The 18,989-nt window shown below is 41.3% G+C and overlaps 1 protein-coding gene across 1 annotated transcript in view; it reads left to right on the top strand.

The window, feature by feature from the left end:
- The window catches only part of TTN (titin), a 243,157-nt gene that overhangs the window by 28,260 nt on the left and 195,908 nt on the right, over positions 1 to 18,989 (top strand). The window contains exons 32-44 of the mRNA XM_054830237.1: positions 61 to 321; positions 867 to 1,127; positions 1,611 to 1,874; positions 1,968 to 2,228; positions 2,398 to 2,658; positions 3,102 to 3,362; positions 3,459 to 3,600; positions 3,690 to 3,855; positions 4,060 to 4,291; positions 4,856 to 5,140; positions 5,242 to 5,367; positions 7,254 to 7,442; positions 11,738 to 11,794. Of these exons, the coding sequence (XP_054686212.1) occupies positions 61 to 321; positions 867 to 1,127; positions 1,611 to 1,874; positions 1,968 to 2,228; positions 2,398 to 2,658; positions 3,102 to 3,362; positions 3,459 to 3,600; positions 3,690 to 3,855; positions 4,060 to 4,291; positions 4,856 to 5,140; positions 5,242 to 5,367; positions 7,254 to 7,442; positions 11,738 to 11,794 (2,766 nt within the window). The remainder of the gene's footprint in view (positions 1 to 60; positions 322 to 866; positions 1,128 to 1,610; positions 1,875 to 1,967; positions 2,229 to 2,397; positions 2,659 to 3,101; positions 3,363 to 3,458; positions 3,601 to 3,689; positions 3,856 to 4,059; positions 4,292 to 4,855; positions 5,141 to 5,241; positions 5,368 to 7,253; positions 7,443 to 11,737; positions 11,795 to 18,989) is intronic.

Below are 18,989 nucleotides of genomic sequence, written 5' to 3'. Positions count from 1 at the left end.
TTTCTTTAAATACAAAAATGTGGAAGCAACTAATATATTTGTAATGTATTCTTTTTACAGAAATTCGGATTATTAGAGGTCTTCATGACATCACATGCACTGAAACACAGAATGTATCCTTTGAGGTCGAGCTCTCTCATTCAGGGATTGATGTAATTTGGCATTTCAAAGGCCAAGAGATAAAGGCTGGTCCTAAATATAAAATTGAAGCACACGGCAAAATATATAAATTGACAGTGGTGAAGATGATGAAAGATGATGAAGGAGAATATGTATTTTATGCTGGAGAGAAGAAAACATCTGGAAAGCTTATAGTGGCAGGTTAGTACGGTTAAAGTCCAAGATTTTTATTTCACTGTGATTTAAAAACAATGCTCAATGTACTGTATTTTGTAATTGCAGCAGTTGTGCTCTTTCTGTACTTTTTTGTCTTTAATTGTGGTTTTTTCCTGTGTTCTCCTTGTTCATCCTCTTATCTTTTGTGATTGGTATAATTTGATTTCAACAAAGCTTTTAAGTAAGTGCGTATGTGTTTTGCTAAATCAGAGCTATAGTATGGAAAAAAGCTGTAGTAGATTTTTGATGTAATTAATGTAGAAAAGAAGATTTTTGTCTTGAATATTCATTATACCTGTGCTGATAATAAAAAGAATAAATGAGAATAACTAGGATAGAAGTAAGGAACATCTTTTTGTGATGTTCGGGTCATATTCTATTCTTGATTTTTCACAGAACTCAGAATGTCTATGGCATGCTGCAAATTAGGGCAAAGAATTCCAACATCAACTTTTCACACAGTTGCATTTCCGTATGGGGGAAAGTTGAACAGCAACACAACAAAACCATGCACTTTTTCTTCCCAACAGGTGGTGCCATCTCAAAGCCTCTCACTGACCTGACTGTGGCGGAGTCCCAGACAGCTGTTTTTGAATGTGAGGTGGCAAATCCTGAATCAGATGGCCAGTGGCTAAAAAATGGTAGACCATTACCTATGACAGATCAGTACCGTGCTGAATCGGATGGTGTCAAGAGAAGGCTCAATATCCCTGTCACAAAACTGGATGATATGGGTGAATACAGCTATGAAATAGCAAGCTCAAAGACATCTGCCAAACTGAAGGTCGAAGGTCAGTATTTTTTATAACTAACTGATGTCTTTAAGACTCAGTCCAGCATCACTCACTGTGTCTTGGATAAGGCCCTAAGATGCAAGCATATTTTGCTTCATTTTTTGAAAATATTTTTATATTATGTGCTTTCTGAGATAGCAAACTTACCTTATTTTGGGGTTTCCGTATTTGGAATTTAGCATGGTATTTTAATAAAAACATGTTTTATTCAAGGTACTATTCAAATTCTTTCTTTTCTAGTTGTGTAGTAAACATATCAAATAAAAAACCCCTCTTTCTCATGAATGCTACAAGTAAACATTCGTTTTTGTGTTCCAAGCACACCACCGGTGGAAACTGTATAAATCAATCTATACATACTAGATTTTAAAATGAAGCACCATAGTTCAGTTTTATTAAGATTAATCTATTTACCATAATTTTTAATTTTGGTCTGTTTTGTGAAGTTTTTTGTGTTTTTTTTCTTTTTTTTTCCCCTAGCTGTTAAGATAAAGAAGACACTGAAGAACTTGACTGTGACAGAAACACAGGAGGCAGTTTTCAGCGTAGAACTGACCCACCCTGATGTGAAAGGAGCTCTGTGGATTAAAAATGGTGTTGAACTTGAATCAAATGACAAATATAACATTTCAGTGAAAGGAACTATTCACACACTGAAAATCAAACACTGTGTTGTCACTGATGAGTCTGTTTATAGCTTTAAGCTTGGAAAGATAGGAGCAAATGCCAGGCTTCATGTGGAAAGTAAGTCAATCTGGTTTAAATATTTGCTTTAATGTGTGGTTTGAAATTCAAATCAAACACACTGCTGAATCTTGCTAACTTTTTGTCCTCAAGCTGTCAAGATCATCAAAAAGCCAAAGGATGTGACTGCTTTGGAAAATGCTGTTGTCTCCTTTGAACTGAGTGTATCCCATGATACTGTACCAGTCCGATGGTTCCACAAAAATGTTGAGCTTAAACAAAGTGATAAATACAAGATGATCTCTCAAAGGAAAGTTCATAAACTTATGCTGCATAACATATCTCCTGCTGATGCTGGGGAATACACAGCTCTTGTTGGGCAAATTGAGTGTAAAGCAAAACTGTTTGTGGAAAGTAAGTATCGTAAATTTGTAAGAAAGTAATTAATTGCTACAGTAATTCGTATTGAACATCTTGACCTGACACTTCATAGCTTGTTATCCCAGGTTTTTTTTGCAGTCTTCCACACATACTGACTTTAAAAAATTCCTTTCTTTTCGTCTTTCTTTTTTCCCCCTCTTAGCCATACACATCACAAAGACTATGAAAAACATTGAGATCCCTGAGACCAAAACCGCCTGTTTTCAATGTGAAGTTTCTCATTTCAATGTGCCTGCTGTCTGGTTGAAAAATGGTGTAGAGATTGAAATGAGTGAAAAGTTCAAAATAGTGGTCCAGGGGAAACTCCATCAGCTCAATATCATGAACACAAGTAGTGAAGATTCTGCAGAATACACCTTTGTGTGTGGAAATGACAGAGTCAGTGCAACTCTGACCGTAAAACGTACGTAAAAATCAAATTAATCAGAATATTTTACAGGTACCAATAATAGAGTTTGTGTTAGAACATGCACTTGGTGCAATTCAGACAAAACCAGCACTGTTGTAGAGGTTTTTTTCAAATAATCCTAAACAGCCTCTATTATATTTTTAAAAGAGATCTGGAAGCTGTGAACTTGAAAGTCAGATCCTGGATTCTTCTGTGTAGACCAACATGCCTAAATGCCAAGTCACCATAGGAGACAGAATTTGCATTCCTATGTCATTCAGAAGTTTGGGGAAATTTAATTGTAGTATTGGTTCTGGACACAGAGCCTTCCTTTTAATGTTACCAAATATCAGAATCTGTCTTAAAGAATTTTAAACATCTCTGATCCAGTTAACCTGTTTAAAATAAAGCAAAACAGAACAAACAAACCCAGACCATGTTCATTTCTTTTCTTCTAGCCATTTTAATTACCTCCATGCTAAAAGACATCAATGCTGAAGAGAAAGATACAATAACATTTGAAGTTACTGTTAACTATGAAGGTATCTCATATAAATGGCTGAAGAATGGGGTAGAAATAAAATCGACTGATAAATGCCAGATACGAACAAAGAAGCTCACACACTCCCTCTCCATAAGGAATGTGCATTTTGGCGATGCTGCAGAATACAGTTTTGTTGCTGGAAAAGCAGCTTCATCAGCCACTTTATATGTGGAAGGTATTTGTCTTCTTGATTTGTATATTTAGTGACTTCTAGTGGCTTAAATAGCACCATGGCACTCATTCTATTTTTTTTTTTTTTTTTCTGCCCTAGCTCGTCACATTGAATTTAGGAAGCATATTAAAGACATCAAAGTTGTGGAGAAGAAGAGGGCTATTTTTGAATGTGAAATTTCAGAACCTGACGTTCAGGTCCAGTGGATGAAGGATGGACAAGAACTCCAGATTGGTGACAGGTAAATGATTGCTTCTACACCATATTGACTTTTGATATGTATTATCCCCCAGCAAATAACTTGTTCATTTTCTTTTCTGATGTCCTTAGGATGAAAATTCAGAGAGAGAAATATGTCCATCGTCTCATCATACCTTCCACAAGAATGTCTGATGCTGGTCAGTACACTGTAGTAGCAGGTGGAAACACATCCAGTGCCAATTTGGTAGTGGAAGGTCGTGACAGTCGTATCAGAAGCATCCGTAAAGATATTCAGGTATGGCCTATACAGAAGAATAAATATTTCATATCTTTGTCACTCAAAGAATAATGCAAAGGAAAAGCAACAATATCTAACCAGCAAGAGTTCTAACACAAAAATCTGTAATCATAAGGTCAGAGCCACCTTCTAGGAAACTGGAATGTAGGACCATCTGTAAAAACAAATGCTGTTTCTAATATTTATTCTACTTATTCAAAGGTCATTGAGAGACAAAGAGCTGAAATTGAATTTGAAGTCAATGAAGATGACATTGAACCACAGTGGTACAAGGACGGTATTGAGATCAACTTCCAATATGAGGAAAGATACAGTTATGTGGTGGAAAGGAGAGTTCATCGAATGAGCATCTTTGAAACCACTTATTCTGATGCTGGAGAATATACTTTTGTTGCAGGACGGAATAGAAGTTCTGTTGTTCTCTATGTGAATGGTATGTGTCCCCACAAACAATGCTTTGACTGTATTTATTACTGTGTGTTTTTCTGATTTCTATATAACTTTTCTGGAATTTTAACTCTGAAAGTTAAAAAATAAAAAAAAAAACAAAAACAAAAACAACCCAAAGAGAATCTTATGTCTGGAACACTACCAAAATCCTCATGTACATGGATGTTTCTTGCTCTACTGAAATAGCTGACTAGCTGATGAAAATGCTATAGCAGTTCTTTTCCCCACTGTGTTTATTTAGACCAGGAAATTCTCAAGTCCAAATAAAACTAATTTGTTCATATGGAGAAATATGCCTTGCCAAGAGAGATCAATCTAACAATTCTTGGACGTGTTTTGCCAGAAAACATGCCAACACAGCTAATTATGTTAAGGCAGTTGCTGCTAGATCATTCTGCCTGTATCAAGGAAAAGGGCAGATTTTCATGGGCACACAAGATTGGGAATAATAAGATTTAAAAATCCCTTGCTAATATTTTTGAAGCCTTGATAAATATCAATAATGAGATTTCTCTCTCTCATTCTCCCCACCCCCCCAAATTTGCAGCTCCAGAGCCACCCCAGATTATTCAGGAACTAGAGCCAACCACTGTGGAGTCTGGCAAACCTGCTCGCTTCTGTGCTATGATATCAGGCAAACCCCAGCCCAAAATTTCCTGGTACAAAGATGATCAACGGCTTTCTCCAGGTTTCAAGTGCAAATTTCTTCATGATGCACAAGAATATACTCTATTGCTGATTGAAACTTTCCCTGAAGATGCAGCAGTGTACACCTGCGAAGCAAAAAATGACTACGGAGTTGCTACAACTTCAGCTTCGCTTTCAGTGGAAAGTGAGTGTCCTGTGCTTATAACAATGTCTGTGAAATAAAACTGTCAAGATATGTGTAATCTTTTTCATGTTTAAAAATTACTTCTTTTTCTTATTCTTTAGTCCCAGAAGTTGTTTCTCCTGAGCTAGAAGTGCCAGTGTATCCACCTGTTGTCATAATACCACTACGTGATGCTGTTACATCCGAGGGCCACTCTGCTTGTTTTCAGTGCAGAGTTACAGGGACAGGTGGGTTTAATGAAATCCTGTACATCTTTTCACCTCTCGGAATTTTTTGTCTTGAACTCAGAAAAAAGGCAACAGTATATGTGCTGGCATCAGTCTTTCCCTAGAAGTACAGCTATTTGATATATGCACGCAACAAAGTGTTACTCACTGATGACTATCCGTTAAGCAAGTCATATGTCAAAAGTGGCATCAAGCATGGAAGTTATAAACTGTCATAAACATTAAGCACTTCTAAAAAGAAGGTCTGTTTAAAAAAAATTGTCTTTGGAAGCTTCTCAGCATTTCAAATGCTAACTGATGTTGGAAAACTGTGTCAGTGAGTAAAATGCAGTTTCAAAACACATAGTATCATGGTGGAAAAGCATTATCATGTTAAATGAACAAGGCAAAGTTTCTGATGATGCAAAGTGTCATGTCAATTAACTAAACGTACAGACTGAAACTGGGCCTCAACCTTTATCCCAAGTATTTTGTATCACTCTACAAACAGTAAACCACAATTGCATTATTTTTCCTAGCATAAAAAGGTGTTTGCTCATTGTCTTTTTAAATGTAGATTTTCCTTAACTAAGTTTGCTAGATTTAGTTACATAGAATATCATTCTACAATTAAAATAATTATTTCCAAGTTAACACCAAACCAAATAAAACTACCTTGAGTATGACTAGTAATAAAATATTCACATGGTAACCTGCAGAATAAGATCCAGTTCTAATCCCAAAGATTTACAGTTACTTAAAGATAAATGAAACTCCAAATTTAAAAATAATCCTGACTGATAGCTGTGTAAAAAAAAAAAAAAAAAAAAAACCCAAAAAATCCCACAAAACCCAAAAAACCCCCCAACGACAACAAAACCACAAAAAACCCAAAACCCAAACACACAAAATTGTTAATATACATATATATATGCAAATATATATAATTTCCATTTCCTTCACTTGAAATCAAACTCCTTTTTTTTTTAAAAAAAAAGCTTTACAACAAATCTGATTCTGCTTTAGAAATGGTACTAAAACTCAGAAAATGTATGTTGGAAAGACTGGCCTGCCTTTGTTCAAAGTATGCTATTGTAACTTTTTTTTACAAGAACTGTATTTATGTGAATGTGGAAGCTGCCTTTACAGCACAGAGCATAAGGATCCTTTCATCTAGGATGAAAGTACATACTATGCAACTGGCTATTGAAAACACTGTCTCTTCTGATGAGAGTAACAGCACACTATTTGTGTGAAAACATTTGATTCATGATGTAATGTAGTGCCAGGTGGAGAGGCAAGGTTAAAGCTGCCTGCAGTTGTCTTTTTTCCCAAGTCTACAAGAATCTATATGTCAAATAACACAACAATTTACATAGGAATTTTACAAAGGTACAGAGCTAGGATATTTCTTGAGAAATATGAGGTGTAAAACTTATAATATTTGCAACAAAAACAGGCAAGGTGCTGTCCTTAGTGAAAGGATATTCCGTTTTAATTTCTTTAACCTGGTAAGCTCAACCTGGTGATTTTATAGGCTGTTTAATCAGCAATTGTAGCAGAATCCCTTTTCAAAAATGAGACTTTCTCTGATAGTAGTAGTAGCAAAATATTTTTAAATTTATACTTTAAGAGAGGAAAGGAAAAATTATTTTTACTCAGGAATATAGCAGCACCAGAATCAGTTTTCCCATATAAATATTTTCAATGCAGAAGTCAAAACTTAAAGCAACATGGAGACCACTTTTCACTGATCATACATTACCAAAGTAATACAAGGCACATTTAAACTTAAAAAAGATACTTGAGATTAAGATTTCTGGCAGATATGAATATAAAAATAGTGTTCACTTACTGGTCTGATATCATAACTTACACTTTTTTTCTTCTTTCTGTTGCTTGAGCAGATCTGAAAGTCTCTTGGTACAGCAAAGAGAGAGAGATCAAGCCATCACGGTTTTTTAGAATGACTCAGTTTGAAGACACTTACCAGCTGGAGATTGCTGAAGCTTATCCTGAGGATGAAGGAATCTATACCTTTGTGGCTAGTAATTCTGTAGGCCAAGTGACAAGCACTGCTACCTTGAAGTTAGAAGGTACAGTGTGCGATTAAAGAAGATGTCTTTTTTAGGTCACGTTCCATTACTAATCTTACTTTAAACTGATGATATGTGAGTCATTGTCTGTCATGTTGTCTTTTAACTCAATTAATTGCTACCATTTACAGTATCCACAGCATACATTTATGTCTCCAAAATATAGGTCATGCACAGGAAAACTTATTTCATGGTTTTTCAATGTTCCATGCACCTCACCTTTTCATTCTCTCCAGTGTTAGAATATGTCATGCACCAAATGTGGTAGAAACCGTCTTTCTAATAGAAGTGCTTTGCTTACACATTCTTTGATTTGACTGTGAGGAGAATCTAGTAAGAGTTTTTGTATAAAATAAATTACTTTGAAAGTGTTGGAAAACATGTTAAATAGAGGTGTGTACCAGGTAGCAGGTAGTTTATATTCATATGAATTGATGAAACATTGACCAAAGTTTTAGAGCAGAAATATTGTCTGGAGAATTCGCTATTTAAATTCTATATTGTTTTTAATATTATTTAACCATAAATATTTTGTTTTCTTTTTGCAACAGATTTCATAAATGATGAATTAGAATAATTCATGCTGTTAAGTTGCAAGTTAGAAAAAAAAATCTTGAAAGAGAGAATTTATTGTAGTGTAGGGTAAGAAATTAAAAGTTGGCATGCTTCTTTTCAGGATTTAAAAAGGTTGAAGAAGTTACATCAGAGTCCCATTGGCATGTTTCTTCATCTGTTTCACTTAAGGAGGAGTCTATTGGCCAAAGGCCCACCTTTATCCAGCCTATTTCAAGCTGCAGGGTATGCAGCGGGGAATCAGTCAGATTTCAAGCTAGAGTCTCTGGCATGCCTAAACCAAAAATCCAGTGGTTTCATAATCAACAACTCATGTTGCCAACAAAAGACTTAGTTTTCCACTTTGATGAGTCAACAGGCACAGCTATTCTGATAATAGTAGATGCTTTCTTAGAGCATGCTGGGCAATACTCTTGCAAGGCAAGAAATAGTGCTGGAGAAACAACTTGTACAGCTACACTTACAGTGACTGCAGAAGGTAAAGCCCCATTTTTACTTCAAAGGGATTCAGTTTGTTGTATACCACACTTTATGCTGTTACTAATGCTCTTCTTTCCTTGTTTCACATCTTTTCTTTACCAGCTAATGTTAGTAATACCCACCCTCTGTAACCCAGCCACTCTCATTTCTTCTGTTTAAGCTGTAATGTTCGGAAACTTGAAAATTTGTATCGTGATATAGGTCAAAGAATAGTATCATTTTACTGAAGGCGTTCAGATTTTTAAAACGATTAAGTGATCTTTATAGCATTGATTGAGGTATTTTGCACTATCCTGTAGGGGAAAAAAAAGAAAAAGAATAAAGAAAATACCTCATTAAAAAGTTCCATAATAAGTTTCCAATACTAAAACGGACTTCGGTGAAAGAAGAGACAAGCATCAATTGTGCATCAACTGCATGACTAGCTTAGGCATCACTTGTAATTCGTAGATGTGAATGGGTAATCTTTGTGTCAAAAGCGTAGTGCATCTGGCATGCTAGGTTTTCAAATGAAGATCATTTATTTTCATCCTCCATGCTGTTTGATTTTATTCGGAGCATGGTCCAGTAAAGTTCTTTAGATACTAATATTGTTATTATTTTTGTTACTTGATTACACAGTGCAAGCCCTAGATAGGCAAAGTTCTGGGAAAGATGTAAAAGAGTCTATCCGGTCACAGGCTATATCAGAACTTCATGTTGCTCCTCTCACAAAGAAGAACATTAAAACCTATCACAAAGAATTTAAATCAGTACAACAACCATCACAGGAATTGGGTGTACAGGTTTTTGAAAGCGTATCAGAAAGTTTGACCATGAAGGCTACATCAACTGAAGAAATGGAAGCCATGCACACAACAATCCTTTCCCAAACATCTCAGAGCACCAGGATCTCTATGGCCACTGCTCAGGAAATGAAAGATGTCCCTCCAAAGATTCTCTTGCAGCTCAGAGACCTAACTGTGAAATGTGGTGACACTGCTCAGTTTATATGTGGCTTAGAAAATGAATTCTTCTCTGAGTTTTTCTGGGCTCACGAAGGTGAAAGGATAGAATTGTCTGAAAAATTGAAGATATCACAGAATGGAAGTGTCCTACTGCTCACAATCCTAAATGCCCAGATAACAGATCAAGGACTGTACAGTTGTACTGTATATAATGCTTACGGCGGGACAACAACTGCTGCAGTACTAACAGTCAAAGGTGGTTATCTGACTTTTAACATTATGACTTACCTTTTGCAACTTCATTATCACTGCCTACAGCTCACTCATATTTCCTTTATTATCAGTATATAATTGAGAAGGCTCTAGTAATAATGCTTTGAGGTTTTTCCCTCCGCATATACAGCTCTAGTCATAAGTGACATGTGCAGTACTGGGAACTTGGTATTGTAACTTCATGCCTCTTCCCAAAAAGTCACAGATGTCTGAGGCTTTTTGTTCCTTTTCTCTTTCATGATATGTGGTGAGATGTAAAGAAATACAGGCTGATAGGAATTTTTACCTTTTCTGAATTCCTGAAGCTGGAGTTTAAGGAAGATAATGTCAGATAAGCAATGTTGAACTAGATACCTGGTCATTTCAAACTCTATGGGTCCAACTTGTTTCCAATAAATCAAAGGTTCCAATTCCAAGGTTGGCAATATAAGTCGAAGTACTTGAAAGGATTAATGGGTGCAGGTATTGTAATACTGCACTAGTGAATGGTCTTCTACTTTTTACTCTCCCCGAGTTATAAGTACTTATTTTTGCTAAGACTCCTTCCACTTCTTCCTGACATCAGCACATTAAAATGCTAGTAATCTTACCACTAGTGAAGGCACAAAAATGTATTATCACCACACTGTCCAGGTGTATTTCTGCTGAGCTCAAAGGAATCAAGAGCAGAAAACTAAGATGAATCTTGAGGAAGCCATTGACCCTTTTGATTTGGCTTTTACATATTGAATTTTCTTTCTGCATTCTTGAGCTGTGCAAAACGCTTTACGTAATCTTCTGCTGCTACTTTCAAAAATGAGGCTCTCAGTTAAAAGCAAAGATGTACTTATATTAGGCATTACAGACTAAGTCTTGGTCCCATGAAAGTCCCATAGGCTTAACTGCTACCTAGAATTAGTCCAGCAGGAACAGAGCTCTTAAATGTGTAATCACTCATGTTTAATAGCATTGCTGTAGCACTAATATGATGGACACTCTTTCAATACTAATTACTGGGGTTTTTTCCCCTAAGTATAAGGATATTTTTTATTCCTGCAAAATGTCTGACCTAATCCTTTTCCTAACTTTATTCTTACCTAGCAAAAGAAGCACAAGCCAAAGCAGTAACAAAAATTACCCTTGAATCAGATACTAAAAGCTTTAAAGCAGCCAAAGATTGTCAGTTTAAAGCATCTGAAGTTAAGCAAGAATCTTCCAAGAAAACCTCAAGCTTGTTTATATCTACATCCCAAAGACCATATGAAACTGAGAAGCAAAGAAACAGAGTCTACTATCCTGATGTTGTGCCATGTGAAGACATCACAGAAACTGACGCCAAAGCACCAGAGTTTCTTGAAACTCTGCCTTCAGAAACCACTGTAAAAGAAGGAGATGATGTGTTACTCTTTTGTATAATGAAGGGTGTGCCTACACCTTGCGTGGTCTGGCTGTACAATCAGCTAATAGTTGAGGAGTCTGCACTGTGTTCCTTAAAACATGATGGGCCACTGTGCAGTTTAAGATTGTTGAAAGTTGGTCAGAACCACAAGGGTATATACAAGTGCAGAATAGTTAATCCTGCAGGACAAGCCGAGTGCAGCACCCATCTCAGAGTGACAGGTTGGCAACTGCATGTTCCTTCCAAGTATCAATTCCCCATGCATAGCATCATTGCATTCCAGTACATTTCTTCCCTGAGAGATGATAAAGAACGAGAAGCATCTCATTAGTCTGTGGATTGTTGAATGTTTTCTTCAGGGATTTAAGGCATGATAAAGGCATGTTACATTAGAAACTTTCCCCCACCTTGCAAAAAAGAAAGCAAATCTTATAGAAAAGCGTACATTGCAAACAAGTTTGAAAGCATTTGATTACTCTGTCCTCAAAATTTATCAAGTGTTTGAATTATTTGGCATGCGTTTATATGTATGTATGTGTGGATTTCTGTATATTTGCAAGAGAGATCGGATGTTTTTACTACATAAAGTGTTGATTGGCATATTTAGCAACTATAGCTCAAAAATCTTTCTCTTTTTATTCTAGCTCCTGAAAAAATTATTCATGAGAAGCTAGAGGAAGAGATTGAAATGGAAGTGAAAGGTACAGTCACCAATTATGTTACGCAGATTAATCAGTACCAGTAATTAGTAACATTGTGAAAAGTTTTTATCTGCTTACACGTAGTGTCTGATGGGGAAAGACAGACACACTTCAAAGCATATTGGAATATGTTGCATGTTTGTTTTGATATGCAAAGGGTTACCTGCATTATAAGGTTATTTAAGTTTTAAAATATGTTTAAAACTTCAAATTTATAATTTTGCAGCCATATTCTTAACTTTTACTTCATGCTTTGCAGCTGTTCACAGAGCTTTTATTTGTTCAATTTCCTTTTGAATGCATGGAATAGTTTACTTCAGAAGGAAGTTATAAAAATCTTAATCATATTATTTTTAAACATGTTAGCAACCTAACATTAATTGGTTCAATGGACACTATTGGATGGATGGATGGATGAAGTATACTAGAAAGCATTTGTTGTTTAGGATATGTGAAAGCTACACATTCCGATTGATTCCTTGCACTTTTTTTACATACATTAATTCATCATTATACATCTCTTACCCTGGCTTGCAGATAGCATACGTGGTTCATGTTGCTTGCTTTTTTCCCTGTGTATAACACTGTGAAGTTAGTGGCTGTATTAGTTCGAATAAACGCCTTCTCATTTCATGTTAGCTAATTACTTACTTTTTTTTTAATATCTTTCAAAATATTTTTTCTCAATTGTTTGAACATTTAATCTACAAAGAGAAGGGTCAGAAAGGGCGTTTATTCTACTGTCTGCAAGTCAGGTAAGATTGTCTTCTTCGCCACCCAAAGACACACAGCTTTTCCAGGCAGCAAAAACATACACGCAGAAGAACGTGTTATTTTGAAATTTATTTTTGCTTGTTCAAGAAGAAATTTCCACAGTCTGAAGAAAGAACAGACAACGAACGATTTTCGTGTCAATCTTTAAAACAGAGCAAGGCGTTGCGTTTATTCGAACAAATATGGTGAGTGAATTACTTTTTTTTCCTGGGTGTGTGATGAAATCTGTTGCATGCCCATTTTTTATTTCAATACATTGCTATTTCATTTTTTTCAATCACATGGCAGGCAGAGTATGGCATGTTGTAACCCAGTCTCCTTCTCTTGCAGAGCAGCACAGCAAGGTGAACCTCGAGGGACCTGAGACATCAGAAATGCTGGCTTGCCCCCAGAACTGTAAACCCACCTTCACACAGGGCCTCAAGTGTAGGTCTGTCTTGGAGGGGGACCCTGCACTCTTCCACTGCAAGCTGGTGGCATGCCCGGTGCCCCACATGGCCTGGTTTCACAACAACCGGCCGGTCCGCCAGGACTGCCGCAAGGTGATCCGCACTGAGAGCGAGGAGCACACACACCATGCCAGCCTGGAGGTGCGGGATGTGCGGGAGCACGATGCTGGCAGCTACAGGGTATTTGCTATTAACAGTGAGGGCTCAGCTGAGTCCACTGCCTCGCTGCTGGTGGCACGCAGTAGGGAGCTGCAGGGCTTAGGTTTCGCAGGGAAAGCTGAATGGATGCAGGAGAGCTGGAAGTGCCTGCTGCAGCAGCGGCGGGAGGATCGGCTGCGGGTGGTGCTCCGCTGCACTGGCTCGCCCTTCGACAAGGGACAGGAGGCTGAGCAGTTGCTCGGGGACCTCTCCCCAGCCCGGAGCATGGTACGAACCATCCGCTTCCAGAGGCTACCACTGGCGGGGCCTCACCATCCAGGGCTGGCACGCGGTAGGGAGCATAGTGGCACAGTGGTGGATGCTGAGGAGCTGCTGGATGAGGAGATCCGTTGGAAGCTGCAGCGGCTGCGGGAGGCAAAGAGGGCAGCACTGAAAAAGAAGCAGGAATCCCTCATGTCCATGCCCCACGGGGGCCCTCCTGGGAAGCCCAGCCCACCTGAGGCAGCTGCCACCATGGATGCCTCGGAGCCCTTCACAGTGCAGGTAGTGAAGGGATACTGCAGGCCGAAGGCTGCGGGGGAGAGATGGCAGATACCAGGTGGGCTCCTGGAGCCCTGCCCACCCATCTTTGTCCAGGAGGTCAAGCCCCAGGAGGCTGTTGAGGGGCAGAGATGCACCTTCTCCTGCCTCTTCCATGGCCGCCCACAGCCCACAGTCACTTGGTACAACAATGCCAAGCCCGTGGGGCGCATCCGGGGCACTGCTGTTCACACCACAGAGTGCCGCTCTACACTGACCTTTCCATCCCTGCTCCCACAGCATGGTGGCACTGTCACCTGTGTCATCTTCAACCCACTGGGCACAGTCAGCACCTCAGCTGCACTCCATGTGAAGCAGCAGATGCCAACCTATGAGGCCACGAAGAAGGAGGAGGAAGAGGAAAGGAAGAAAGAGGTGGAGGAGGATGAGGAGCAGAAGGTGAAGGAGGAGGAGGAAGGGGAGAAAGACAAGAAGGAGAAGGAGGAGGAAGAAGTTGTTGGCCTGGCCTTCACAGCAGAGCAGGGACTGCCAAGTGCAGTCCCAGACTCAGACTTGCTGTCACTACCTGTGGAAATCAAAATCACTGCCCCCACTCCAACACCAGAGCAAGACACAGACATAAGGGAGGCCATGCAGCCCTCTCCAGACCAGGCTGCTCCCACCATAAAGCACAAATTCAAGTTTTCATTTGATGTGGGAAACGAGCCACCCCAATTTGTGGCAGAAGCCCCAGCACACATTCATTGCCATGAAGGGGAGGCAGTGGTGTTGGAGTGTGCTGTGTCTGGGCAGCCCCCACCAGCTGTGGCCTGGTCCCTGAATGGCCAGAGCCTCTCTGCCAGCAAGAGGCTGAGGTTTGAGGAAGGCAAGAATGGCATGTACCGCTTACACATACGAGAGGTCTGTGTCACAGATGCTGGGCTGTATTGTTGTGTAGCCAAAAATGTGGCTGGAACAGCTCAGACTGTCACTGAGCTGACAGTGCAGCCTAGTGCACCCAGGTTGTATAGCAAGGATGAAGGCACTGAGGAACTGCCTGCCATGGACCATGTTCTGCACCTTCAAGGCCTCAGCACACTTGGGAAGGATGAAGAGGAACAGATCACATGCTCCAAGGAGGACAAAGCCCACCTACCTTGGTCCCTGAAGCTGTCTCCATCTCCTGGGGAGCAGTTGGAAGAGGAGTGTGAGAAAACTCCTCCCTTCAGGGAAAGTGAGATGGAGGAAACGATGGTGCTGGGTATCCTGGACGTTTATGGAAGACAAGAAACAGGTTATACAGAAGAAAGTGTGAGGGATACAGATGGTGTTTCTGAGATGAGGCAGCAGAGGGGAAAAGTGGTCTCTGAGGAACACAGTTTTGGAATTGATGCCACGGAGCCACACCCCAGCATGCCCAGGGAAGAGAATAAACTGGTGGCCAAGGACTCAAGTGCCAAGGAATTTTCAGAGGAGCTGGAGGCTGAAGTACCACATACAGATACTCTGTCCTGGGACATCTTGAAGTCACCATTTATGGAAGTGAAAGAGCAAACACATGCCTCTGAGCAGTCTGCTCTGGCAAAGGAGTGTGACAATTCACAATTTTTCATTCCTATATCACCTGTGGTACAAAAGGAGAGTGATGTTTACATGGAGGAGAGTGATGCCCCTGCCTGGGAGGCAATGTCTCCTGACGTGCCTCTTATAGAAGAGCCAAATGTGCCATACCTGCAGGACAACATTGCAAGCACACCAACAAAGGAGCAGTTTGGCTTTCATGACTTCTGTACAGAAGAGCAGCAGGAGGACCAGAATCAGGAGCAAGAGGGATCGGTTGATATTGAACAGGACATTGAGGTTGATCATCTTTGTAAAGAAGAAATTATTGATGATGGGAATGCCACACACTGCGAAACGCACAATGATGAACAAATGCTGCAAGAAATAGAGTCTGATGCAGGCAACTCTTCTTTGGATCTAGTCCTCACTCCTCCTTGCATAGAAAACTCAGGGCAGGATTTTACTGAGGAAGGTGAGGTTCATCTAGAAGAAGTGCATTTCAAAGAGCAGCCATTACCATCTGACACTGCTGAGACTAATATCACATTTGATCTGAAGAAGTTTGTGGAGCCTTTCTCAGCTGCCGAGGCTGTGGACACAGAACAGACACAAGCCCCCACAGCTTTGGAGAGTGTGGAGATAGGAGTCACTGGGCTCATCTCCCCTGTGCACCAACATGATGTGCTTGTGGAAGAGATGTCTCTGGGTGAGGAGCTGCATCAGAGCTACAGGATGTACCAGGAGGAGGTCAGTGCCCAGGAAGAGGCACAGCCAAGGGAAATCAGAAGGGCTGATTTACAAATCCCTAGTTGGGACCTTGGCAGCATCATGGTATCTGCTGAAGAGAGATCTTCTGCTCAAGAAATGAATGAACTGGAGGCGAGTGTCTGTGGGGAGGATTCACGTGAGGGACAACTTCATAGTTTTCTGGCAGAGTCCACAGCAGATTTCCAAAGAGGAGTGCAGGAAACATGTGTGTGGGAGAGTGGGGAACAACTGGAGACCGCAGACTCCCAGGGTGACAGCTTCATCATTGACTTGAAAAAAGCTGCACGTGAAACGAAACCCCAGGTTGGGCATCAGGCTGAGGAGGAAGAAAGTTCTGGGATAGAAAAGGTCTTTGAGACAGGAATGAGCAGCTCCACCTGTGAGATAGAAAGCACAGATTCCCCTGAGGAGATGCTCAGGGACACCCAACAGGAACCAAACATAACCAAGGGCTTCTCTTTTGGGCAACTCTTACTTGGTTTAATAATGGATGATCCTGTGGCACAGAAGGAGCAAAGGAAGGGGTCTTGGGACAAGAAGATGACTCCCACTGAAGAAGCCTCTGAGAATAGCCTGGATAGAGAAGGACTGTGGGAGGATATTTCTGCAGGTCCAGAGCCCAGTGCTGTTCAAACATCTGAGCTGGAGCCTGACTTGTCCCTGGCCAAGTATTTAAGGTCAACTGGGATGCAGGAAACTCCAGATCTCAAAGGGACAGTTCAGAAGGAGCAGCGAGAGACCATCACTTCACTGGAAGTGGAGGAGGTTACCTTCAGCATGGTTTACGACTATTACAACAACCAGCAGGAATTCGCCCGACCCTTCTCTCCTGAGTCAGAAATGTCTATAGAGCTGGAGACTGCGAGCGCGGAGGAGTCACCTGATTCGGACCGCTTCTACACACCTCCTTCCTCAGTGGAGATCTTTGAAACTGCTTCATCAGCATCCTACCACACACCGCTCAGCACGCCTGAGCGCTACTCCACACCATCTGAGGGTTCAGGATACAGCACGCCACCTGAGCGCTACTCCACACCGTCCGAGGGCTCAGGCTACAGCACACCACCTGAGCGCTACTCCACACCATCTGCAGGCTCAGGGTACAGCACACCACCTGAGCACTACTCCACACCATCTGAAGGCTCAGTGTACAGCACACCACCTGAGCACTACTCCACACCCTCTGAGGGTTCAAAATGCAACACACCCTCAGAGCGCTACTTCACACCCTTCGAGGGACCCTGCTCCGCATCAGGGGACAGCACACCACCAGAACGCTACCGGACACCCACTGGGGAGTATATGGATGCCCTGGCCGTGCTCCCCCTCAGTGAGAGAAGGCAGCAGCCTCCAGACCAGCCACAGGCTGAGGTGTTTAGGACCCCCTGTGAAGCCCTGGAGCCATCAGGCAGGGACATGCCACCTGCATTCCTCAAGGCGTTGAGCAGGAAGAGGCTGTATGAGGGCAGCACGCTGAGCTTTGTGGCCAAGGTGGTGGGCGTGCCCAAGCCAGGGGTGAAGTGGTATCATAATAAATCTCTCTTGGAGCTGGATGAGAGAGTGCAGATACAGCAGGATGGGGACAAATGCATGCTGGAGATCACTAACATCCAGACAGCCGATGAAGGACAGTATCTGTGCCATGCAGTGAACATTGTCGGGGAAGCTAAAAGTATTGCGCAGGTGGAAGTTTTGTCTGAAGATGGGCGGTCACTAGCACTGCCACCCCCTGTCACCCACCAGCATGTTATACACTTTGACCTGGAGCAAAACACATCTTCAAGGTCACCTTCACCACAGGAAATCCTTCTGGAAGTGGAGCTGGATGAAAATGAGGTGAAGGAGTTTGAGAAGCAGGTCAAAATCATAACCAGTCCTGAGTTTAGCCCAGATAAGAAGAGCATGGTGGTTTCCCTGGATGTCCTTCCACTTGCCTTGTTGGAGCAAGCTGCAGGCTTGGCCACAGAGGAGAATGAGGATGTAAAAATCGATTTCCAAGTAACTGAAATGCCTCCCCGCTTTGCCGTGCCCTTTGCAGATGTCAAGGTGACAGAAGGCTTGGAGGCGATGTTTGAGTGTGTGGTAACAGGTACTCCTGTCCCAGCAGTGCAGTGGTTCAGAGGTGACACCTGTGTGACACCTGCAACAGGGAAGTATGTTGTGAGTCAGAAGGAGGGACTTCACAGTCTGAAGATCCAAAATGTAGGTCCCTCTGATGGTGGCTGGTATCACTGTCGGGCAACCAATAGGCTGGGAGAAGCAACGTGTAAAGGCTCCCTCATAGTCATGGCTCAACAGGGAGCAAATGCTAAGGCGAGCAGTGAGACAGTCATGGGCAGTGAGCCACACAGGCCTCAGAAGTGTGACTTGCTTTTGAGTAAGACTATGAGCCTAGGTGACCAGTCAGAAACAGAGCTGGAGTTTGAGTTTGACCCACACATAGATGATTCAGAGAAAGCGATCCAACTGCTTGCGGTGACTCAACAAGAGCAGGAAGTGGAAGGGGAGAAGTGTGTCAACATTAGTTTTGATGTGTTTGCTGAGCCATCACAAGAGGAACGGGTTGAGTTTAAGCCAGAGGACTCGGAGAGCTGCAGCTTTGAGTTTGAGGTCACAGAAACTCCTCCCAAATTTCTGAGGCTCATTTCTGACTACAGTACATTTGTTGGTGCCTCAGCATGCTTCCAGTGTCTCGTGATTGGTTCCCCCCACCCTAGTGTCCGTTGGTACAAGGATGGGGTGTTGTTGGAAGGGGACAGGTACTGTGTACAGGAAGAGCAGGGGGGCTCTCATAGCCTTACCATTGAAAACTTGATGCAAAGTGACAGTGGGCAGTACAAATGTATAGCTACTAACACTGCAGGAACTGCTGAGACTTGTGCTATGTTAACATTATACTAAATTTCCATAATTTATTTCAGAGTCTCTTTTGAAACACTAAATGTTTTTATGCTGTTGTTCAC

Source organism: Grus americana, chromosome 6 (genome assembly GCF_028858705.1).
Source record: "Grus americana isolate bGruAme1 chromosome 6, bGruAme1.mat, whole genome shotgun sequence".
Lineage (NCBI taxonomy): Eukaryota > Metazoa > Chordata > Aves > Gruiformes > Gruidae > Grus > Grus americana.
This window is presented reverse-complemented; position numbering and strand designations above follow the sequence as displayed.